At 45.5% G+C, this 26,276-nt stretch overlaps 1 protein-coding gene across 1 annotated transcript in view; it reads right to left on the bottom strand.

The window, feature by feature from the left end:
* LOC146867288 (uncharacterized) overlaps positions 1 to 25,209 on the bottom strand; it is a 192,288-nt gene extending 167,079 nt beyond the window's left edge. Inside the window, exons 1-3 of the mRNA XM_085620769.1 lie at positions 24,743 to 25,209; positions 12,652 to 12,790; positions 10,643 to 10,694 (exon numbers count right to left, since the gene is read on the bottom strand). Coding sequence (XP_085476895.1) covers positions 10,643 to 10,694; positions 12,652 to 12,790; positions 24,743 to 25,209 — 658 coding nt within the window. The remainder of the gene's footprint in view (positions 1 to 10,642; positions 10,695 to 12,651; positions 12,791 to 24,742) is intronic.
* Between the last annotated feature and the right edge of the window lie 1,067 nt (positions 25,210 to 26,276).

Here is a 26,276-nt window from a genome sequence, read left to right as displayed (position 1 = left end):
TGTCACCACCATACTTCACGTTTTTAACCCTAATCAGTGGATCTAGGAATAAATTACTTATATATGATACCACTGAAGTAGTTTTAATCTTCACTGCACTTTTTCTTTCGGTGATCCCAGGATCCATTAATAATATTTATATTTTTATATGTTTATATTGTCTTCCCCTCCATTTTGCTCCACCCCAGGCGTTGGTCTGCACAGGGGTGTATTGAAGAAAGCTTGATAATGAAGCATGTCACAATTCTGTGAGTGAGGGCAGTATTTTTTCACTGAGCACGTGCCACCTATTTTGAACAGAGTTATACACACTACTCCTCTCTGTGTGTGCTACAGTCATGACAGGGGAAGCTGGTGTGAGAGAAATTGTCCAGGGTTTCTTGCCAGCCTGTTACGAAGAAGCATATCTGAAATCCACCAATCAATTCCCTAGTGTGTTAATAATTTTAAAATATATTGATTTGGTATGTTTCTCTATGCTCTTTGGTGGTTATTGGAGTATGACGAAGACTAATTCAAAGACAAACTTTACAAAAATGAATCCTGAAATATCATGACAGCCCTTTGTGCCACATTTAGAAGGGATTACAACAGGAAACATGGCAGAAGGTGGCAGAAGGTGGCAGGTTTCTCAACTGCCATGCTCTTAGGTCCACCCCCCCTCCCAATCATTTAGGGAGTAGAACTACTTAAACAGCAACAGCAAAACCTCAGTAGGCTCAGTTGGATCTGTTGTCAAAACATCTTGCTGGTGAGCCAGCTGCTAGAGAATCTACAATGCCATAGGCAGGAGCGGCCCTTGCAGGTAAGAGCAGTGGGCGGGTAGGGGGGATTCGACTGATGACACAGAGGGAAAATTAATTATTTATTTAATTTTCCCTCAGCGGCATCAGTTGAATCCACCACCACCTCCTCACCCCACCGCTCTTACCACCACGGGCCGCTCGTGGCCATAGGCTTTCGAAGTACTGTCCCAGTTAAAGCATAATTTCATACTTTGCTTTTTAGTGCCTACGAACTTCAAAATTTGCATGGATGTCCCATGCAGGAAATAAAAAAGCAATGTTAACGTCTTCAGCGAAATTTATTTGTTTGTATTTCAGAAACAGGCCCATGCTTTGGGGTGGCCCAACAGGCCAAAAGTGGTCCTGAAACGCTAGCAGAAGCATTTAAGACGGAAATACTCAGCTGGCACAGCAGGGAGCCCCACATGTAATGATCTGGCATCCCAGCAGTTTTTTGGCCAGTCTGCCCAATGCTAAATGGTGCCTAATGTCTGTGCAATGCTACCTAATTAATAGCAGATGTGCATTGAAGGCGAATGTGAATTGCAAACAAGGGTCATTTACAAACCTTCAATTTTTACGTTCTATTAAAAAGTTTGTGATATGCCCCCTTCCTAACAAATGAATTACATTCTCATACAGCTTAATGCAATACATAATACGTTAACCACATAAATTATGAAGAAAACAGTACTGTGATGTATTAGCTTATTTAAACAGTTGTTTGGTGTACATCAAATGCCACCAGATGCATTCTGCTGAAAAAGGCCTCTCTGTCTCTGTTAGTTTTCCCTTCTGTGTTGCTTTACCACAACCTCTATGTTGCTTCACGCACAACCGTGCCTCCCCTCTTTGTTCCTTCCCCCAACCTGCTCTACTTTTTGTTTGTTTTTTTAGCAATCCACCTCAGATCGAAAAAATGAAAAAAAGTGCTTGCATAATTTGATAGGACATTTATGACTTTTTTTCCTTATTAAAAAGCCATGCAGCACAGTATGAGGGTGATGTTGTACAGGATGGCTAGAACTATTGTCAAAGTCAATTAGTTCAAAATGGAGACCTGTTGACTTTGCCAATGCTTGTTTTTTATAGCTGCTATATAGATTTATAGCAGTCCATTTCCACATGGATCTTATTATCGTGTCTTGAGCGTGAATTAGATTTAGTTGACCCAGTGGAACATTCCAAGTGCATAATTTGTCCCAAACAAAAGTTTTCTCTACCTACTGTCTCAAATGCAGTATGGAAGTCCACACAAAAAACGGCACAACCTCTGATTTACCTCTATGGTCTTCTTTACAATTTCCCACATTGCAAAGCTCTACTGAGTTGTGGAGTGGCCTGCTGAAAACCTACATGCTCTAAAGGCAATAGATTATTATCCAAATGCAGTCCTCATGGTTGGTCAACAAAATCTTGGGAAAGATCTTCTCAGGAACATCAAGAATTCTAATAGATCTATATTTACTCAGGATTCACTCTTCACCTTTTTTCAGTGATGGCTTTATAATGGAACCCATCCAGGGTTCGGGGAAAATTCTAATTTTTGCAATCTACTGAAATAAAATCTGGAGAGTTTCTGGCCACCAATCAATAATCATTTTTTTTTAAATCTCCGAAACATTATCCAGTCCAGCAGCACTGCTCAGTTTAAAAGTTATTACTGTTTCCTTTATACATTTCAGTAAAAATAAACCTTTTATATTGTTGCCAATTATTGGCAGATTTTCTATTATATGGCATGGTGCAACAGCATTTACATCAAATAAATTGTTTATCAATCCCCCAAATTATTTCTGCTTTCATCTGTATTGCTGCCAACATTTCATTCTATTGATTATTACAAAATGTCTCCTTCTATTTTCTAACGAGTCTACTACACTGTCTTTTCATTCTTTGTATTTGTTCTACATTGATATCCCTTGAGCCTATCCTGTATACCTGCTGCAGTTTCTGAAGGGATTTCTTATGCTCTCTACATTCTTGATCAAACCATACCATTGATTTATTGCATAAATTATTATTCCTCACCTTGCTGATTATGCTTGCTGGTATTTGCAAAAATGCAAGCACACTATCAATTACTGAAGCAAACCAGGCTAGTTTAATTCCTGTGAGAACAGAAATTATTACATGTTTCAGAAGGCAGTTGGTGTTCTGCAAGTATATGAAGTGGTCTTGGATCAAGTTGTGCCTCTGATTTTCTTGGAAAATCCATTTCTTATATTAACACCCTATCTGTTAATGCTATATTCTTTAAAACTAGTATGCCCTGTAATACACAATGATCACTACCTTCATGTCTCATTATAATAAAATCATGAAGAAATGTAAAGACATCAGGAACAAATATATAGTAAATCGGGCAGTGATAAGAACCAAAGCAAAAAGCTATCTGCCATTGGGCTATCATAAATAATCAAATCAGCCAATTAGGCTTATTGATCCACTTCTCCCTAGCCAGTCATACACATGGCTCACTTCATTCTAGTGAGGTACTGCCGGTAAGATTGTAATGGGGATGTTACACATTTCAAGAAGATCTTTTAATACTTCATCCACTTTCGTCGATTTGATTTTCAGAATAAAATCTCCAGCTATAATCAGGATATCTTCTACGCATTCCGATCTTCTGTTTTAAAATATGATTTGAAGTTTATTCAGGAAATTATTCAAATTAGATTTTGATTTCTGGTGTCAATAAATATTCACTAGAATTAATCCTACACATTAATCATTGTTAACTTGTTCCTCGATAAAAAGGGGTTTCAACTTAATACTTTAGAATGCGTATCTTAATCCTTATCAGTCCTTCCTAATGAGTTGCCCATGGTGTTATTAGGTTTCAATTACTGGTTTTATTAATGTGGGCAGACAGGTATTAACTTTTGTAAATTCGCCTTTCATATTCTGAAGGAGATTAGAATGGGTTTGTTGATCGTATTTACTAATACCAACGTCTCTAACATGCTGTGTAATGTCCCTCGCATAAACAATAATACATCTGATAAAGCCGAGGACGATGTTGGATTCATATTTAAACTTGAGGTAATAAAGATGGCGAAGTACGGTTATCTAAAGACCAACATCCTTTACTCTAACATCCTCTGAAATGTAATGCTACTCAGTCATTAAGGATTATCTCCTTCTGATGTATGAGTTGGCTCCAAGATCCCATCTTGAATTATGTATTGCAGCCATGGGGCTGATGATAATTTAGGTCTTGTTATCCTGCCATTGGAGGCTAACATATCTGAACCACCTAATTCCCTTAAACCTTGAATTGTAGTATTTTAAGAAATGCTGGACTCGGGGATATATAACGGATCATCAGATAAAGGTGAACACTGTTGTGTTTTCACCCCCTTAGAAAACTCGAAATGTGTTGTTATACATTTTTCTAATAGAGCTTGAGAGAGGTGATCTAATGTCTGTTTATCTCTCTTTTGAAGGCTGTAAAATGTTCTCAAATAAGTGATCTAAAATATCCAGTAACTTCACTTCACTGTACTTCCTTTTTTACTTTAAATCTTACTCGATCTTTACCGGACCTAAGGGTGCATGCAGATAGTTGAGGTTTTCCATTATCACAGCTCCCAAGTATTCTGAAACCCACAATGCTCTATTTTCTTAAAGGTTTAATGTTTCAGTAATTTAATTCTACCAGCCGCGCCTCGTGCAGGTAAGAGTGGTGGGGCCTGGTGTGGACGGGGTGTATTGCAACAGACGATTACGAGGGAAAATGAAATAAATAATTCATTTTCCCTTATCATCTGTTGAAATCCCCCACCCCCCACCCGCCCCATCGCCCCGCTGCTCTTACCTGCATGGACCGCAGCTCAATTCCACCACTAATCAATACTCACCTCTGCTCAACATCCACTCAGTTTTTAGGTGCCCTAAAATGGATAAAGCAAAGGGAGGAAGATAAAGTCTTCGGTTCAGAATACTACTTCCACCCTGGTAAATGTTCTCTGTGGTATCGAGCTCAGTATGCAACCCTGACCATAGCAGACTGGTTTCGAAAGCACTCATTTCCTGAATAAGTCATAGCTTCAGATGGTGATTTACCAATCTCCAATGGGCCTCTCCTTGAAAGAGACTTCACCTTCTGTAGCCTGGCTGAGAGACTCAAAAACCAGTGGAAGGCTCAATTCACAGTGTGAAAGGCCACAGGAGCGGCCAACACGGGGCACGAGCATGCAGGTCCACTATTGCCACACTCTAGGTGCCTGTGCCTAGACCCAAACAGAGTTCCTGTACGAAGAGGCCAAATGTCAAGATGCATACAGAAAGCATGCAGCTTGACTGAGGGCATGAGAAATCCTTCTGAAAATATAAACTCTGAACTTCTCCTTCCAAAATGACGGATCCATTGGGACCCATGGCTACACACCCCTCAAGGCAATAAGCGGGTACCTACTTAGGCTACCAAGGTATGGGCTGAGCCACCACTACTCTTCACGCCGCCTCCTCCTTCACTCTTGACAGTGATCACTGAGGCCGTAAAATGTCTGGCTTGTGCCATCACCGGCCCCAAAGTGCTCTGGCAGGCTCCAAGCTCCAGCGGCGTGGTGTGGCTGACTGCCAAGTATGCCCACCGGCAGAAGACAGGTAGCAGGAAATGGGCATGAGTGTCAAAGGGTCAATTTCTTGGGATTGTGGGCTTCGAATCTCCATGGCGGCAGAATAAATGAGGCATCTCAGCAGTTGCTTCTAGGCAATTTCTCTGTCCCTACGAGTAGTTTTCCGATGCTTTGTCCACCACAGGATGTGCCAGGGACCGTCCTGCGGCTCACGGTGGTCTCTAGGCAGAGAAATCAATCAATGGCTCAGACGCATAGGTAGAAAGTCATAGCAGGTCGAGCAGTTGATTGTTTGATTTTCAAAAACTTCTTCTTTGGACTATTTGATAAAACACACACATTTGAGTAGAGCTAAACCAGCATGGCTCACACTCAGCATTGGCATCATCCTACTGTGGAGATGCGGCACCAGCAACTCCACTTCATGCTTAAAGATCCCCACCATGTAGGTGGAAATCTCTAAATAGGGTGATTGGTCCTCTGATGTCCTTGTAGGGCATAATGCCAGCCAACTTGCGAAAAATTAGCTTTTATGTCTCTTTTTAGTAGCGCTGAATATACTCCAGAGGAGTAAGGAATTGAATAAAGAAGGTTTCTGAAGTGAATATTCAGAATTATTCTTCAGAAACACCTTAATTTAATCAAGGCCATAAAAACTTATGCACAAGGTGTTTCACAAGAATTCTAATCAGATTTTATACTTGGACACAAATCAGATTCCATCAATAAACACTTAAAGTGTACAACTGAGAAGTTGATATTAATGCAAAGATGAAAAGGCTCTCCGATTTTAGCCCCAAAACTAAATTATTTATGAATTCAATTAAAGTGTAATAGACAACTCAGGGCCTCATGAATGAAAGGAGTTTGTGGGTGCAAGCCTATGAAACTCAAAATGGCCAGCATTGTGATTGCAACACCTCAAGCACAGAGGATGGCCCCCTCTTCTTGTGAATTGCAATGAAATGTACCAATGGTTTGAAACTTCTTTTGGGGCCGCAAACCAGTGAACGAATGCCAACATCTGAAGGAGAATCATATACATCTTCAAAGGTTGAGCTGTCCAAGAGGGACAGTTTTCACTTTCTGAATGTAGGTCTTCAACAGTCCAGGGGTTCGCTGCATGCTCCCTCAGTGTCATTTTCGTGGTGCTACTATTTTTGTCTACCTTGCAGCCCCTGTTCTTTTAAGGAAACAGAACTGTAGTGTCAGCTTCTTACAAAAACACATGTAGAGATGTAGGTTTGCTGCCTCATGCAGCCTCCATCCCTGCATTGTAGCCTTTCTGTGGGTTTTGTAAGGGAAACCAGCCCGGTTCCTGGATTCTGGATCTGGGAGGGCCAAGAAGAAGCATGGGGAGTGGGCAAATGGCAAGCTCTTCTTACTTTTCCTGCAAGCAGGTCAAGTGGTCACTTCCCCGAGCTGCGCAGCCTCTTCTTGTTCTCTATGCTAGCTTGGGTGTATCTTTTTTTGTTCTCTTTGTGTCACCGAATGTGCCAAGCCAGCAGTGAATATTTAGTCATAACCACTGTTCCACAGTCTGTTTAGAAAACTGGGTGTTGTGCAATCAGATTGGTTCAGTAGTGAATGAATTAGGTGGGTGAGGAGTAGGCAGATTGCTTGTTGTCTCAAAAGAGATTTGCAGCTAGTTTTTCTTTGTTGCCATTAGTTGGTACAACTTATTTTTGTGAAAAGCTCATTCAGTCATTGCAAACTCTTTTATCTGTTTTGCTAGCCGGTCGGGTGCTGTTTTTAACTCGAGCCTTGCAGAAACTTCCCATTCTCACTCGCCTGAAAGTTTTTCCAAGGACCAGGAAGCTTAATGGGGATGTTGTTTACCTTATCTATAGCGCCACTGAATTACTCATGCTGTTTCCCACAGTTGCATGTGATTTCATAGAAAAACGATTTCATGTAATACAATTACTGAGAAACCATTTCATCTAAACTGTGAATGGAAATTTTCAGAATGAATGGAATTTACGTTTTCATAGAAACCAATTCATAGAAAGTCTTCTTGGTCAAAATTGACTTTTCAATGCTTATTTATTTTGTGTAAATACAATGGTTGGAGGTCTTAGTTTCAGAAACATTTTTGTTGTAGATATTTATTCCAGTCGCTTACTTCATAGGGCATTATTTAATATTTATATTGTCTATACTGTCAGACAATTACTTCAGATGCTTTTAATTCTCTGACCCAAGACTACTTGTAACACAACATCCATCGCTGACCCCTCACAACCCCTAAACACCATCAACCCCATCCCCTAAAACCCCTCACCAAACATAAACAACACTCCTCCTGAAGCCCAAAAGCCTTTTCTACCCCAAAAATCCACCATCCCTGAACCCTAAAATCACTCACTAGCCCTAACACCACCCATTCCTGAACCCTAGAACCGCGTTCTACACATAAACCCCACCCATCCCTTACCCCTTTAAACACATCAGCACACCCAAACTCCAGCCTTCTTTAAACTCTAAAAAACCCTCACCGCCCTTAAACATCAGCCATCTATGACCCATAAGAACTCATTACCCTAAACAACTAATCCCTGAACCCTAAAAACTCCTTTCTAAATCAAAGCTCCACCCATCCATGAATCTTTAAAAACCCTTGCATCTCCCTAAACTCCACCCCACCCTGAACCCTAAAAACTCTTCACCATCCCAGCCACTACCCATAATTGAACCTTAAAAACCCTCACCAGCCCTAAACTCCACCTATCCATGAACCCTATAATGTCTTGACATCCATACAGTCCCTGAAACCTAAAAGCACCTCACACACCGAAACACCACGCATTTGTGAACCCTAAAATTCCCTCACCACCCCAGCACTCCACTTATCTGTGAACCTTAAAAACCCCATTCTATGCCCTAACGCTAATTATTCCTGACCTATAAGAATCCCTTCATCACCTTAAACATGATCCATTCCTGAGTGCAAAAACCCCTCTGTAGTCCTAGACTCCACCCAAGTTTAATGTAATTTTGGATTTGCTTTAAAATTTTCTTTCCTTCAAAATGCAAAATGTTAATTTTTTTGTATTTCCTTAAAATTGGTTTCCATGATTTGGTTTCCTCCAATGTGGTTTCTATGTATTTGTTTTTCTATGAATTCACGTAGTACTTTTTCCCCCTTATCGTTCTGATGCTGCCAAACGTTCTCTAAAATCAGAGACTATATACAACAATGTTCCTCTGTAGAAAATCTCATCATATTTAACTGTTCTCGGTGATCTTCCATGTACCATCTAAAAACTGTTATGTAATGTGAGATCAGCCATGAAAACATATCCTTCAGATTGCTGATTTCAAGTGGAGTTGGATTGGAAGAGCTTGGGGGTCGATCACCTTGCAGGACCAGATTAATTGAACTGGGCAGTTGTATGTTATGGGACAGAGCTCCAGTGATGTCTCTAAATTCCATTGACCACAGAGGCTTGCCAGTGACTCTTTGTGTTTTTCACTGTTATTCCTTAAAACTCATAAAGTTTATTATAAAGAAGAGCATTCTTTAAAGCCCTTCTGATACAATCCTTTTCTCTCATTCCTGACTTCTAATTTTGAATGTTCTTCAGTTAACCTGACATTAGATGAAATATTGTGTTTGTTCACCTAATATTTATTTTTCATATACCACTGTAAGTTAGTAATGAAACCACTAACAAGACATGCATTGCAAATGTATGTACCTTTTCATTTACTTTTCTTGTTCTGCATTCATCCTTTTCAGATTATTTCTTTCCTATAACTCAACCACCTTTTGATATGAGCATGCAGTCTCCTCTGATGTTGTAAAGGGAATGTCTCAGGCAAGGAGTAGCCAGAAAATTAAAATACCCCCCACTTGATACCTATCTCAAATCAGACCGAGCACGCTTAGTGAGCTAATGCAAGCTTCCCAAGAAGAGTTCCTTTCACTCACCTTCCATCTATCCATCCATTATCTTTCTAACTATTGCCCATCCATTTGTCCATATTTTCACCTTTACATATACCCACCTATTGCCCAATCCATCTTTTCACCCACTCACTCATCAATATGTTCATGTATCCATCTATCTTTTAATCATCCATTAATTCATTCTTCTTCAACTGTGCATGCTCCAACACTCCCATCCATGCACACTTTTGCCAGTCAATCCTCTCACTCCATCCAGTCATTCATTTACTCTTTCATTCTACCTTTCACCTTCCTTTTATCTTTTCCTTTGTTTCCTTCCTTCCTGTGACCCTTCCTTTCACCTTCCGTTCTTTTTCCCTCTGTATCTGCCCATTTTTTTTCTCTCATTGCTGATTTTTCACTTGTCCAGGAGCAGCCACTCATATTGCGAAATGGTGGGGCAGAGGGAAGGGGAACACAAGCAGAATTATGAATAAAGAAAATAGCATTTACCTGCTCCGATGGCCGCCGCCTTGCTCCCAATCCTCACGTTCCGTCCAGGAATTTCTGCACACTGCGCAGGCTCCCAATCCCAGTGCTTCTCTTATGCTGGGAATACTATTCCCAGGATGAGAGCAGTGCTGGGATTGGTCTGAGCGTCATGGGTTGGCGCTCAGACATGGACTAGGAGTTGGTTCTCCACCCAGCTGTACAACACAGCTCGGATAGGAGAAAAGCTAAGTACCATGAGGGTGCCCACCAATCCCTGGTGCTGCAGCCCACTATGGATGGCCAAGCCCCTCCCTCAGCTCGCAGCCTGCAGGAAGAAAAATAAAATGATAATAAAATTGTTTATTATAATTTTATTTTTGTTCTTTGCCTCTGCTGGCTATAAGGGGGGGAGAGGGGCATGGAAGCCGCCCCTGTCTATGCGCTGTAAAAGGCACCTAAATAAATGCTTGATATCATGAAATTCAGATTAGAAACAAAGAAACTGTGAGGTTCCCACTTGTGAAAGGGTCTTGAGTGGGCCAGGGGGTCTCTCTTGGGGAGGGGCCTGGCCCTCCTGACACACCACATAGAACCGGGCCTGAAAGGGAATGCGGCGTCATTAATATGGGTGAGGCAGGAGTTTTGTGAATCCTACAGAAAGATGATTTTGCTCACTGACAAATCAGTACATCCGCCACAACCCAAAATAGGCTGTGGGAGGTGCAAACCAGTATTTTGCAAAAACATAAATTGCTTTGCAACCAGAGCCTTAGTGCATCAAGCACTCTGTATGAGATCAAAAAAGACTGAAGAAACAGAAGGTGAAATTGGGATTATTTCAGCAGAAGTCATTCTTTGTTATCAAGAGCTGCGTGTTTACTACTTACGGCAGGATATCAGCAACAGAGACAGGAGTGACGACGGCATCTCCAGATGTGTCTGTAAAAGAAAACGTCATTGGTATAGAGCCGAGCAGTATTCCTAGCGTTAGTGCATGTCACTGCACACACTAAATTGCTGCACTTTCTTTGTTTGCACATGTGTGTCGCTGACAGCCTATGGTTAACGGATGCAAAAGGAAAGGGTTTGGTTCTATGCGGTATGCGATGGCGCCTACTCATGTGCGCTTCTGGGTGTATGTAAAATTAAGTGACCCACGGTGCTACAGGCGAAGGGATAACCATAAACTTCTCAAAAAGACACAAGGCCTAACAATTTATGTTACAAATACCTATGCACAAGCTCTTTTGTATACTGCAAAAACAGTACTGCGTAATCTCAATTCAAAACAAATCAAGTTACATTTTACTATCCACACATCAAAAAAATGAAATGACAGCAGAACAATCCAGGTATATTGTCTTCTTATGGTTTAATGAGGAGCGAATGCCCAGCCAACACGTGTTTCGTCAGGGTGTGAACCCACAACTTCTTCAGGGCTCTATGGCAAGATACAACAAAATATTCGATCACTCTGCCGGTTGTACTTCCGTCCCGACTAGCGTATAAAGGAAATATTCTCCCAAAAATAATCCAAATTGGAACTATTGAAATAAACGATCCACTAGCTTTTGGTGTTGTAATAGTATAACGTGGCTTTTCAAAGAAGAAAAGGCTGAGTATGGCTCTAGCCAGGGTCCATTAAACCCTCGAAGATCCCTGTAACAGCAGCCGAGTACGCTGCTTGTTTCCGTGACCCATGACGAAAACCGGAAGCTCAATAACACTAGACACATCCCCTGCCCCATCCACTCCGCCCTTATTAAAACTTGTATCTTGTTTTGTGATAACAGCTGTAGACGAACTTTATTTGATTAAAAGTATAATCATAAAAGCAGAACATACATATCATACATATACAAAACTGAGAGATTAAAATGACCAAAATATAATAAAACTACGTATTTTAAAACCACATAGCAGCAGAATATCATTAAAAACAATTAAAAACAAAAATGAGTGTTGCTGCGAAAAACTACAAGTAAAACACTCACTGAGTTGCAGAGAGACCCAAAGGATAAGAACAGTTCAGTGAAGCAGCTATCGGTTGTCTATAGTCAGTATCGAGTCGTGGGGATCACATTCCATAATATTTCAGGGGCAGAGAACACAGGTTTTATACAGAGTCACCTGTGCACTTCCTCGAGATTGCTACCGGGCCTGCAATTTGCTGGTTAAATTTACGATATGCACGGTGAATAAAGTTTTGTGATGTATTTGTATATGCAGTACTCGCTATATGACGAGTCATGGTATATACATGTGCACCTGAAGAGTGAGAGGATAAAACCAAAAGCCCCGCCTCCCATAAAACATAGATCACTTTCCGAGGGCTTGGGTTATCACAATGGGCAGGTAATGGTGTCCGAGGTCAACAGCAGATATCCTAAGCCAATGACGAGTCATTCCCACAAGTGGAACATTAAAGCATTTTACTGTGCATTTCAATTAAATTGTAAATAAATATACTGCAAACGCTTGGATGTGATACATAATAATCAACCTGAAGAGAATACTATACACACCAGAGTGGGACAGCAATGACCGTGGATCAGCAGTAACAAAAATAGAAGCTGTCATGCTTAGCTAAAGTCGACCAACGTCTTACGTAAGTAAAGACAAGGTACTGTGGAGGATGTAAATTAGAAATAAAGGCAGTGGCAAGTGCGAACAGTGCTTAATTTGAGCCGGTGTTTGCAGGTGGCACTTCGTGATAGGCACTTATTTTCCCTCATCAGTCTTTCACCCAGTAAAAGACAGAGAAAAACACAAAAGGGGGAAGATAACGACGGGAAAACAGTGACAAAGGGTGAACGGAGGGAGGAAAACTACGTGCAATGTGTGAGAGTGTCTGAAGGTGTGTGAGTGGCACTTTGCTACGGTGTGAGGGTCTCACCAGAGCGTTGTCCAGGAGCTTCTGTGAGGACGGTGGCTCAACAGGCTCAGTCCGAAGGAAGGCTGTTGGTAGAGTGCAGTCGTCTGCGAAACCTTCCTCGTGTGTCTCTCTGACAAGTTCTTGTTTGTCACTTAAATAGCTTCAGGGAACGAGAGAGGGGCAGGAAAAAGAGGGAGATTCATTGTTTGTCATCTTTGAAAATGAGAAGCATTTTTTTCCCATTATGGCTTCTGCACTGCATTTTGTTTTTCAGAAAACTGTGTATGCACACGGTGATATCGATAACCAAGGCTCTTCTTATGTTTCGCTACTACTCTAAACATAGTTTAAAAAAATATGTATTTATCTCAAATAAAGTCATGAGCTACATACCGCGTGTCTAACTTCCGCTGTCTGCAGACTATCGAAAATACTTTTGAAAAGTTTCAAAATACACATTGTCAGTGACTGGCTACCGCCCTCCCCCTATGACCTCACCACCCCCGGACACAGAACATAGACGTGGTATCTTTGGAAGGCGGGAGGTCGCGAGACCCCCCGGCCGTATTTATTAAGTTATAAAACAATAAATTTTATAATTTGCATGATAAACAGTTATACAAAAATCAGCAGGACATTAGATACATTATTGTCAACAGGTGTGAGTGACTATCCTTAACAAAGACTCTAATACAGATTGTTTCCTAACCGAGTCTAACATCCTACTCTGCATTTTTGTATACTAACATTTCTGGGCCATATGGCAAGGTCGCTAACCGGTGTCAGGTCCTACTAGCTGCGCCTCCCCTACAGGTGTGCGCATGCGCAGCCAGGCCCGGTAATTACCCGGTCCACGCCGTGAACTTCATTTACCCACTAAAGGAGGGCCCTTACTCTGCGCCATCCGGTGACGTCATGAGTATGCGCGCGCGGGGTGGCTACCAGCCTAAGGAAAGCGTGACTCCCCAACCCGCGCCCCTTTGAAGCACCAGTTACCTTGCCCCTGAAGTTCTAGGAGGGGCCAATGGCCCCTCCCCCTGGGCGGGCACCTCCCTAGGATGATGCCCGCCCCCTCAGACCTTCAAATAGTTGCTCACCGGTCATGACCTTCCCGCATGCCCCATACCTAATAAATACGACGACCTATGGGAAAAAATTCTAAAGGACAACTACACTGACTAAAATCACACATCATGTATAACACCATAAAGCTACAAGGGAAAGAAGGGCCTAAACACAACTGCACCAGTTACACATAATACAGTATCATTCACTACCTTGGGAGAAAAAGGCCTACGAGAAAGCATAAACAAGAACATAACTTCACGAATACAATATTGATCACTACAATGGGGGAAAAAGTCCTAAAAGAAAACCTCATCAGAAACTAACATTTCAAAACAGTTTACCGCGCCAAATGCCCACTACTCGGACTAGTAACGCATCAACCGCGTACTCCAGGGATGGTGGGTGGGGAAAATTGAAACCCCGAACGCCGGGGCACGTCCGTTGTGGGGGAGCATCCAGGCAACAAGGGGGTCACCTGGGCGCTCCCCGCCTCTTTATCCCATAGTGGCCCGCCCCCCTCCCCTCCGACCCGGACGTCGATTCACGACATCCGGGTCACGGTGGCAACCAATCGGTGGCAGGGCGCGCCCCAGTGGACACGCCCCACCACCGAGAAGTCCGGAAGGACGGGGGAGGTCGCCGCACCGCCATGCAGGCGGGGGGGCCAAGAGCCCCCCCTTTCCACATGGTCAGTGACTGGCTACCGCCCTCCCCCTATGACCTCACCACCCCCGGACACAGAACATAGACGTGGTATCTTTGGAAGGCGGGAGGTCGCGAGACCCCCCGGCCGTATTTATTAAGTTATAAAACAATAAATTTTATAATTTGCATGATAAACAGTTATACAAAAATCAGCAGGACATTTGATACATTATTGTCAACAGGTGTGAGTGACTATCCTTAACAAAGACTCTAATACAGATTGTTTCCTAACCGAGTCTAACATCCTACTCTGCATTTTTGTATACTAACATTTCTGGGCCATATGGCAAGGTCGCTAACCAGTGTCAGGTCCTACTAGCTGCGCCTCCCCTACAGGTGTGCGCATGCGCAGCCGGGCCCGGTAATTACCCGGTCCACGCCGTGAACTTCATTTACCCACTAAAGGAGGGCCCTTACTCTGCGCCATCCGGTGACGTCATGAGTATGCGCGTGCGGGGTGGCTACCAGCCTAAGGAAAGCGTGACTCCCCAACCCGCGCACCTTTGAAGCACCAGTTACCTTGCCCCTGAAGTTCTAGGAGGGGCCAATGGCCCCTCACCCTGGGCGGGCACCTCCCTAGGATGATGCCCGCCCCCTCAGACCTTCAAATAGTTGCTCACCGGTCATGACCTTACCGCCACAGGCCAGCATTGTTAACCGACGATCTGGCCTCCCCCTTTACCTAGACCTAAACCAGGAGTGCGCTTACTTTGCAAATCCCTCCAACCAGGCCCAGACATTATTAGACCACAAGACGTTCGCTGCCTCAGTCAAGTGCACCCCGTCCCTCAAGTAAAAATGCTCGCCCCAGATACACCCATGTGGAATCGTCTGCAACTGGGGGGCCCGAAATAATTTGTCCAACTGTGTGTTGATCCTCCGTACCGAGTGATTCAACGCCCTGACCGAGACCCCCCCTCGCCACTGCCACCGAGGGATAAGTTGAGACCAAACTACTGTGGAACCCGGGCAAGTCCTGGCCACCCACCCCGCAGTGGAAATGATCTCCTCAAAAAGCACGCGCCTCCCCAATTTGGCCAAATCATTCTCCCCCAGGTGAAGTATCACCACTGACGGGGGGGGCCGCTGCTGAGCTAAGAGTCCCCGGAAAAAATTCCGAAACTGGCTGAGGCATAAACCCCCCCTCCCGAAAAATGAGATATCAAACCCCTTTTGCGCCGCCCTCGTCCTACGGTCTCCTGAAAGAAAAACATATTCCGCACGCCTAACATAAGAGTGGCCCACAATCCAAGTCACCAATTTCCTGTGTCCTCCGTGCTGTGCTGGTGTCGGCCGTCGGTGCCCGGTGACGAGTTCCTCCCCTGCGTGACAGGCTTGAGAAACTGCAAAAAACCAAAACATACCAAGCGTGAGCACCGTTTTGTCACAACATGTCAATTCATACATAACTCTTGTAACGTTCGGACGACCATCTCCCCAGTCTCTTAACAGTCTCAACTGAGAGACCCCTTGCCACTGCCTCGGTTGCTGCCCCAATCCTAAATGAGTGGGTGCCGAATTCCTTTGGATCGAAACCTGCCAGTCTTACCGTTAGCTCCAAGACTCGTCTAAACTGGTACCTAGTCAATGGTGTCCCATCGGCGTGACACAGCAGTGCGCCCCCCGCCGTGCCCTCTTGCTGCCTGCAGAAGGCCTCCACGTGAGAAACCGGACAGCAAGGGTTGGCCCGAGCCCGGTGGAGCACTATGGTGTGACCCCTAGAATCCTGATCAGTTTTCGATCTCTGAATTGTTATCCGCATCACGTCCTCCCTGATCTTCACACCAGACCACTGTAGTCCGCCCACCCTATCCGCTTTCGACCTAGCCACTAACTCCCCAACCCTCAAAGCCCCATAAAAGGCCAGGGAAAATGCAGCTTTGAACAAAAGTCCCTCCCACTGCGAGCTACATACACCGTGCAGCGCCCCCAATAAGGCTGTCAGCCATGCCAGTCCAATGGGCCTTCTCTTATCACCCTGGTAACCCTGTATACGGCGCCAACCCCTCAAGGCCTTGCGTACCAGAAAGGTGTTAGTGGGATCTCGCATGCCCTTACCCTGCGCGAAGAAGGAGACCGCCGCCCTATGTCTGCTCGCAGCCGCCACTGAGCGCCCTTCCCTGTGCATCGATTCTAGGTAAGCTGCGAAGCTGTCCTCCTGAGCCCACCTAACCTCCCATTCCTGCCCCAAAAAGGCCCGGTAAGACAAAACGCCCCTTCGTAAGCTGCCCTGGTCCTGGGGGCTAAGCTAGCAACCACGAGGTCCTGTAATCTGGGGCACCAATCTGCCAAAGTACTGCTGGGAATTGCGCTGGCTGAGGGTCTGCTGCAGGAAGATGTTCCCTGAAAACCTGCATTTTAAAGCGAGAAAGGGAGTCAGCTGCATTGTTGAGGATGCCAGGGACATGTTTGGCTCTGAAAACCACATTCCATTTTAAGCATTGCAACACAATCTCCTTTATTAAGCGCAGTATTAATGGACAGCGTGCCCCCTGCTGGTTTATACATTCCACAACTGTCATGTTATCCGACCAGAACACCACGGATTGATTGTGTAAGTGTTCCGGCCAGACCATCAATGCTACCCATATCGGGAAGAGTTCCAGAAAGCCAATATTGGCGGTCAGACCCCGAGTTCTCCATTCCGCCGGCCACCGTTGGGCGACCCACTTGGTCCCCAGGATGGCACCAAAGCCCTCACTCCCCGCAGCGTCCGTCCATAAGCCCAATTCTGCTGATGTGGCGGGAGGACCTGACCACACAACTCTGCCATTAAAATCCTCCAGGAATGCCATCCAAATAAGCATGTCCTGGCGAACCTCAGATGACAACCTCGTGTGGTGATGTTTTTCCCGTAACCCTTTCATAGCTTGGGCAATGGAGCGCGAGAAAGGGCGCGCCATTGGGATGACCCGCAGGGCAAAATTCAGTTGCCCCACGACCTCCTGTAGTTGTTGCAATGTAACCTTGTCTTTGCGTAGGCACTGACGTAGGGTGGCTCTAAACCTAGACACTTTGTCCATGGGTAACCTGAAGCATCCTTCCACTGAGTCAATTTCGATACCAAGAAACTCCAAACAGGTGGACGGTCCAACCGTCTTCCCCGGCGCTAGCGGGACCCCAAAAGCCCGCATGAGCACACAAAATTCCTGTAACGCCCAAGCGTACTCCTGAGATCCCGCCGCACCTAAGAAAAGGAAATCGTCCAGATAATGCATAACCTGCTGGTGGCCCGTCGCCTCTCTCACGGCCCATTCCAAAAATGAGCTAAACGTCTCAAAGTAGGCACATGAGATGGAACAGCCCATGGGCATGCATTTATCCATATAGAACTTACCATCGAAGGCGAAACCTAAGAGATGGTAGTCCCGAGGATGGACTGGGAGGAGACGGAAAGCAGATTCTATGTCTGATTTTGCCATCATCGCCCCTGGCCCCAGTGCCCGCAACAGGTCAACTGCCTAGTCGAATGAGGCATACTTTACACTACACATCCCCTCATCAATCGCATCATTCAATGATGCTCCTCTAGGCGCCGACAGGTTGTGAATCAGCCTGAACTCCCCTTTCTCTTTTTTGGGTACTACCCCTAATGGAGAACACACAAAATTGGGGACCGGCACCTTCTGGAAAGGCCCAGCTATCCTACCCAAGGACAGTTCCTTGCTGATCTTAGCAGACACCACTACGGGGTTATGCTGTACTGACAGTTGATTCCTGCAATGTACGCTACCTGTGTACCCCCCTGCCGGAATCCTAAAACCTTGGGAAAAACCGTCCTGAAGTAGAGTGGACGCTGTGTGATTCGGGTACCTATTCAACCAAGGGATCATTGCAAAAACATCCATAGGGGTGGGGATATCCAAAATATCTGAACTACGCTGGCCTCCCCCTCCCCCTCTGACTGTGGTTGCCCTGCTTAGACCTGCAAGATGACTCGGGGTGGGAGGGGTGACCGCAGACTGAACATGCATGTCTGAATTTACAGGTGCCAGGGGCCCTCGTGCAGGTGCGTTTATTAAAGTCCCAACACACTCCTTTTCTCTCAGACCCCCCCCCTACTCCTACCCGGGACCTCGCTCCCCTGGGCCGCCCGAAAGGGGTGTTGGGGTCTGGTGGAGTACCCCCTGACCCCACTGGTGGACTGAAGTGGGGCTGAGCTCCCTGAGAACTGCCTATGCCATGACACAGAGTCAACCTTGTCCCATGTCAATGATGTGTCAAATTCCTTAGCTTTCCTGAAATTGACATCATACTCCTTCCAGGCATCCCCCGGGTACTGCTCGCTCCACCCCACAATCCTACTCTGGTAGCAAGCCAATGGCGCCTGCACATTAGGAGGCCGTTCGGCCATGATGGTCGTGAAAACTGCGAAAGCCCTAACCCAATTGAGCAAGGTCTCCTCTACCCTAAATCTAGCACACTGTGCCCTCCATTCACTTGGATACATCCACTCCTTTAGTGTCTTTGCCTGTTCCATTTCCCTGTGATCAAGTAGCAATGAAAAAATGTAAACATATTTTCCCGCCCAGATCAATTCTTTCATTGCCTGGGACACATGTTGTGCCAAATTCTCACTCCTAGAGGGCAATGACCCATCACCCAAGAGAGGCAGGGCCACCTCCTTACCATTCTCTTGCACCCGGGCCGGTTGACCACCATCTGCCTTCGGTTCGGCGGGGCTGGAACCTGTAAGTGAAGAAGATGAGGGAACCGCAGCTCTATCAGCCGCCGCTGCCGATTTAATCTTTTCTACCAACTGTGCTGCTTCCGCAGCATGATCTGATGACGCTGGTAACACGCCTCCCTTTTGTAGCCAAGGCAATAAGGCCGCTATTTGGGATACCAATTCAGCCGGGACCGAGTCCGGGGTATCCGCTGGGACTACGGACGCCCCCGGGGGCATGGCTGGTGGCACTGGTATGGTAGGCAACGGAGTGACCGGCGGCGGCAGGCCCGGTACCGGTACCACGGGCGGGGAGGCAGGCCCCACAGGAGGTGGCGCCGGCGGCATGGCAGGAGCCGGTGCCGTGGGCGCCGGAAACACCGGCACAGGTATAAGGGGTACCGGAACCGCGGGTGCGGGTGGAATCGAAACCGGTACTACTGGGGCTGGGGCACTCCACCTGGGCTTCTTGGCCTTAGACGTCTTTGGTGGGCTAGCAAAATCCCCTCTCGGCAAGGGTGCCTTCCGCTGCCGCGCGGGCCTGCCTGAAGGGACTGGGGGATCAGCAAACCTTTCATTCATGCGGGCCTCCAATTCATCCACTTTACTCAATCTCCTATTAATGGTGTTCATCTCCCGCATCATGGCCTGCATCATAACCTCCATCCTGGACCCTCCTTCACCACCCAACGACCCCGGCATTACTTGGGTGCACCGCCATACACTACTATTCCAACACAGGTGTAATTACGCGTATTACCTTCACCAGATGGAGGATATACAGGGGGCTGTAAGCACCATGCAACCGTAACCGCAACGCCCCGGCTTATCCGGATTGTCAGGGGTGAGTAAACTCTAACGTAGACCCACCCGGCGGCTACCAGAAGCAATGCAATGCGAGCCCCCCGCTCTCCTCTTACCGTTCAAAATCCGGCACACTCTCAGCCGGAATATCACCCGCGACCACACTGATGTCCACCACTCCGCGCACTACGTGAATTACAGGAATGCAGTGTTACCGTGCCTAAAATAGAAAATGCATTAATACATGGGAATATTGCATACAAGCAGCTGGTGAAAGCGGACTGTACCAGGTTAGACAAGGTATGTAACTTGAACTTTCTTTCAACTCACCCTCCACTGTCCTTGGCTGTTGCCCCTACCTTAGCAATCTCTTAAAAACCTTTAATTATAGCCCACACTCAATCCTAGGGTATCAGGGCGCCTCACACCAACCCTATATATGCGTGCGATCAATGCAAGGCTTCACAAAGGAAATTCCAATGTTATTATGCTTCTATAACGACTTTGCTTTGTTAGGTACGGGGAGATTAAGTGATGTGCTCAGAATCACAAGATGTTCGGTTTTCTTGCCCAGTTAACTATAGCATCCGAGCATTCAGAAAGGCGCCCGGTGAGCAGGGACAAAGCCGCTCGCTCTCTCACCCCCACGCGTCGAAGACTTGAAATTGCCGAATGCCTAAGCGTCCGACCGCCACAAAAAAGGCCGCACACACCCCGCACCAGCCCCCAACACCTCACCTCAATGCAAGGGGGCTACACCTCCGAATCACAGGATCAAAAACCAGCCGCCCGACGCAGTCCAAGAAAAGGCGGCAAGCTCCGCAGTCCCGGTCCCGCAATCTCCTGCTTGCTCCCCACGCACGGAAACAGCCTCCAGCCGCGTCACCGCCGAGAAGTCCGAGATCACGACGCCTGGATGCGGACCTGGAAAACAAAAGAAAAAGAAAATTGAAACCCCGAATGCCGGGGCACGTCCGTTGTGGGGGAGCGTCCAGGCAACAAGGGGGTCACCTGGGCGCTCCCCGCCTCTTTATCCCATAGTGGCCTGCCCCCCTCCCCTCCGACCCGGACGTCGATTCACGACATCCGGGTCACGGTGGCAACCAATCGGTGGCAGGGCGCGCCCCAGTGGACACGCCCCACCACCGAGAAGTCCGGAAGGACGGGGGAGGTCGCCGCACCGCCATGCAGGCGGGGGGGCCAAGAGCCCCCCCTTTCCAGTGCAGTTAAACAACCACTATTTGGTGCGTATAATAGGATTGGACGAATCAAGTAAACCCACTACTCTGAAGGGTGGATTTCACATAGACACCTAAAATAAAAAGAGCCACGCAGTGCATTTAACAGTCCCGTTCATAAAAATATTCCCTAGTTCTGATGAGAAACTAGCATAATATTTCAATCCTTCAAAGTCTTCTGGAAGATCTTGAAGCATTAATTGTTTAGGGCCGAAAATCAAGTATGTTCCCGAAATATGTAATGTGCCTTGTACAAAAAGACCTGGACCCAGAGCAGGCGTATATTGTCCTGGTTAGACCCGGGATCCCCAGTTGGCTGAGGTAGGTACCTTAGGCCAAATAGGGACCTTCGTTTCCACGTCAGGGAAAGGAAGCTGACCTTCTGAAATAGCCCCCGCTCACCCCATTGGTAGCTTGGCAGGAGCAACCAGGCTTATCTTCAAGGCAAATGTGTAAAGAATTTGCAACCACGCTCCCAGCAACCCAATGATGACACCACAAATGGACTCCACATGAGTTTTATAAAAACGAGTATACATTTTATATAAAAAGATATACGATAAGCCCACCCGATATAAATCCATCATATGAGTGTTTGTAATATTCCTCCAAGCTGGTTGTTAGGCCAGCCAGCCCTTGTAAGTTCTGGTGATATTAATGAGCACTTCTAAACATTCCACTGTAGTCCTAATACAATGTTATGCAGTTTGTAATGCTAGAATCAGGTACTTTGCATGGTAAAAATAATGCAATGCGTAACGCAACAATCAGGCACTTTGCAATGTAGAAATAATGCAATGCGTAACGCAACAATCAGGCACTTTGCAATGTAGAAATAATGAAATGCGCAACGATCAGGTACTTCGTTATGCAGAAATAATGCAATGCGTAATACGCTAATCAGGTAGTTCCTTATGCAGAAACAATGCAATGCGTCATGTGACAATCAGGTAGTTCGTTATGCAGAAATAATGCCATGCGTAGTACACTAATCAGGTAGTTCATTATGCTGGAATAATGCAATGTGTAATACGACAATCAGGTACTCCGTTATGCAGAAATAAGGTAATGCGTAATACACTCCAGCCCCAATCACGGTGCCTTAGGCGGTCTCTCCGCCACTCGTGCTGACTCGCAGTCAGCCTCTGTCAACAGTTGCCCCCAACACGAGTATGGTATAACAAAAAGTGCAGCCCTGCACTCCGGCCCCGGTACTCCCTTGGTCAGTACGGGCTGCGATACAACCGAAGCAGAGGCTTGCGCTGCCGGAATGAGAGAGGGCGAGAGCATCTCCCTCCGAGCCTGCACCCCCTCCAGGAGTCGACACATGTAACCTGGGGGGTGCGACCTCACTCTCATCTCCTCTTCCAGCGACTTGGGAGTCCAATGCAATCTTTGTGAATTGGCAACGTCGGGCTTGGGCCAGCGGCTCAGCTCCTCCGGGGCTGCCGGTCCAGGCCGCTACTGCTACGAAGATCTCAGGCTGCCACAGGGCACACGCACACAGCGTCGCTGAGACTCACTTGAGCTTCAGGTGCACGATCACCGGGCACTCCTCACGAAGGTCTCAGGCTGCATGAAGAACACGCACACAGCGTCTTTGAGACTTACTTTAAATCTGGGTGCACGATAACAAGGCAATCCTCACGAAGGTCTAAGGCTGCACAAAGCACACGCACATAGCGTCGCTGAGACTCTCTTGGATTCTGGGTGCATGATAACAAGGCAATCCTCACAAAGGTCTCAGGCTGCACAAAGCACACGCACACAGCGTTGCTGAGACTCACTTGGATTCCGGGTGTGCACATTAACAAGGCAATCCTCATGAAGGTCTCAGCCTGCACAAAGCACACTCACACAGCGTCACTGAGACTCACTTGGATTCCAGTGTACACGATAACATGATGAACCTCATGAAGGGCTCAGACTGCAAAAAGTACACGCACCCAGTGCCGCTGAGACTCGCTTGGACTCTAGGTGCCCATGATCACAGGGCACTCCTTACGAGAGTCTCAGGCTGCAAAAAGCACACACACAGCATCACTGAGACTCTCCTGGAAACGTTTGTGTTCCTGAGTTTCCGCAACAGGCAGCCAGCTCACCTCGGGCCCTTGGGGATAAGTTACTTCAGGACACACCACAGCAAACTCCTTTCAAGCAGGGGGACACAGCACACAGCAAAGTCCCTTTAGCCTTTCCTTGGTTAAAACAACAAACTGCAGGCCAGCCCCAGAACACACAGCAACGGTCAGTCCTTTCCTTCAGTCTCTTCAGTTGTTTCTTCCTTGGCAAAGGTTCCTCTTGATCACAAAGTAGCTCCATTCTTGTTCAATCTTGATCAAGCCATTCTCCAAAGTTCAGGGGCTTCAGCTCTCATAGTTATACCCCTCAATGGCTTGGAAGTCTTTGTGTTCGGGGGGCACTGACCCCTATTCAAACCAGCTCTGGGTGCCTCCCTGCGAGTGACACTTTCGTCCTTTGTTTAGTGGGGGTCTGGATTCTCAATCACTCAGCAGGAAATGGGACAATTGTTTTATGGCAGTAACCCAAAGGGGTATCTTTCTTTCTTCACAGCACAGAGCAAATCAGCCTTGCTTGGAACAGAGTGTGTGGGAGGTGTGTTTGAAAGCGTGAGAGAGGGATGTACTTCTTAGTTTCTTAGTCAAAACAGAGAGGTTTGGCCAGCTTCAGTCTTTACCTCAACATAGACCAGTGCGGTCAGCATTGGTTTTGCAATAGATGAAGGGAGTGGGAATTTCTATAAGTCTCTCTCTGTGTTTGTAAAAGGTATTAAAGATGGAAAATCTTGGAACTCAGATGGAAGCTCACCTGTAGGGTGGACGCACCGTCACAGGGACATTTTTGGTGTTTCCCGATTGAGACTTCTGGATGAGTGAAAATGGTTTCCCGGTCAAACTGACAAGAATGATGTGTTTATCTCAATAGGTGACGTATAAGGTATACGTTTCATTGCTCTGGTATGTTTTCATGTTGTGTATACATGTCTTTATATATTTGGTTTTTACATTTGACAGTGCTTATCCCTGGCATTGAACAGTGTTCATTTCTTGCATTGGAAGTCCATTATTACTTGCTTGTGTTTACCCCCTTACATTTGACTTGTGAGTATTCCATCATTATTTCCAGGTTTTACTCTCTTGCATTTGACTTGTGAGTGTTTCATTATTATTATTTGCACGTGTTTCACTATTATTATCTGCTTTTGATTTATCTCAAGCATTTGACAGTGGGATTACTTGTGAGTGTTTTATTATTACTTGCTTGTGCAGATATGTATATATATATATGCATGTTGTTTTACCTGTTTCATTTGACATCTGTGAAAGTCTCTCTATTAGAGAGTGTTAAATTGATAAAACCCTACACTTTATTTTGAAACTTCAGTTTGAAGGTTAATTTGCTTCATTTTGTGAGTGCTGAGTCTCTTTTCCAGGTGCTTCTTCCTGCTTTTCTGAGTGCCTCATCTTGGGAATGCTGAATTTATATTATTTAGTATAACTGTAGCTTTATTCCATGATGGAGGTATCGCCGACCCTTTCTTGAACATATGCCCAAACAGAAGCCATCAGGTCCTGCTGCCTTATTTAATTTACCAGAATTAATTGCTTGCCTAACCTCCAGGGTGCTTATATTGCTATTAAGATAGATATTATTATCTTCATTTAAAATGGCTAGATTATCTTGTTTCAGACAGGTCTTCACCCCCTTCTCTGTAGTCACTAGATCTTCATGGTATAGCTCTTGAAATACATGTTGAAAAGCCTTCACAATCTCCCCACTATATCTTAACAATAGTCCAGTGTTATTGCATTTTATTTCGTTGATTACATTTCTTACTAGGTCTAGATTCGTTTTCCAAGCAAACAACCTGCCACATTTTTTTCCATACTCAAAATTAGATAACTTGCTAGCATTCCACCTCTCTTTAGTTTTATCTTTCACCACTGCCTCTAGTTTTGTTTTTATATTTTGCAAAGAGGTCTGTAGAAGCTCTATATCCCCATGGTCTAATGTCAATTGCAACAGTTTTGCCTCAGCCTCCCGTATTTGAGGCTCCATTCCTTTAACCTCTCTCATGTACGCTTTCCTTTTAAAGGAAATAAATTAAAAAAACTCCTGCTTAAAAAAATGTTTTATGTGTCCCAAACCACTCCCAAAGAGGCCGTTCCTAGATTAATATGGAAAATTTCCTCTGCTACAATTCGAATGCTTTTGCAGCTTCTTCATCTTGCAGAAGAGTGCGGTCCATTGTCCATCTACTCTGCCCTGCTAACTGGGGTCAGATCTAATGACACTGCAGAGTGGTCTGACATGTGAGCCCCTATACATTTACCCACTTGTACATGTCTCTTTAAACTCTGGTCTACTAAAAAGTGGTCAATTCTGGATTGATGGCCATATTCTTTGTTACTATATATAAAACCTCTTTTGGATCCCGCCCTCTCCCTCTATATATCACATAAGCCCAACTGTTTCATAGTGAGTTAAATCTGTGATACCATTTTCGTGTTAGCTATTTATCTACTTTTTGCCGGCCTGTCTAAAATACCATCCAGGGCACACATTAAAGTCCCCTGCTAAGATAATAGGGTCAGAGAAGTTTGGCAGATTAGCTAACATTTCTCTAAAAAGTCCTACATCATCTACATTCGAGCCATAGAAACCGACCAAAGTATAACTTTGATCATATCCGACAAGCTTCACAATGACCCATCTCCCAGCTTTATCCACAACAGTCTCTTTGATGGTAATTCTCAGGTGTGTCTTTACCAGTATAGCTACCTCCTTTGTGTTAGTATACTGAGTTGTGTCCACCAATTGCTGTATCAATTTCCTTGATATAAACAAATATACGCACTCTGTCTCAGTCAAATGGGTCTCCTGCAAAATAATAGTGTGTACTGGGGTGTCTTTTAAATATTGCAATCCCAACCATTTTCCTTTGACTTGAAGAAAGAATTCCCATGGGTAAAATGTATGGCAGCTAGAAAGGCATCTAAAAAGCCTAAACCATCTGAGGTTATTTTTTTTAATTGTCTTTAATGCTCCCCATCCGGTAACCCTACTTCTGTCCCATTCCCTCACCCCTGGAGAACCTGCCCTACCCTTCTCATGGCTTAAAGCCTTAGGAACGCATCCACCGT

The sequence above is a fragment of the Triturus cristatus genome, chromosome 1_2, assembly GCF_964204655.1.
Source record: "Triturus cristatus chromosome 1_2, aTriCri1.1, whole genome shotgun sequence".
Taxonomy (NCBI): Eukaryota; Metazoa; Chordata; class Amphibia; order Caudata; family Salamandridae; genus Triturus; species Triturus cristatus.
Note: the sequence above shows the minus strand (reverse complement) of the source record. Positions and strands in the feature narration are given on the sequence as shown.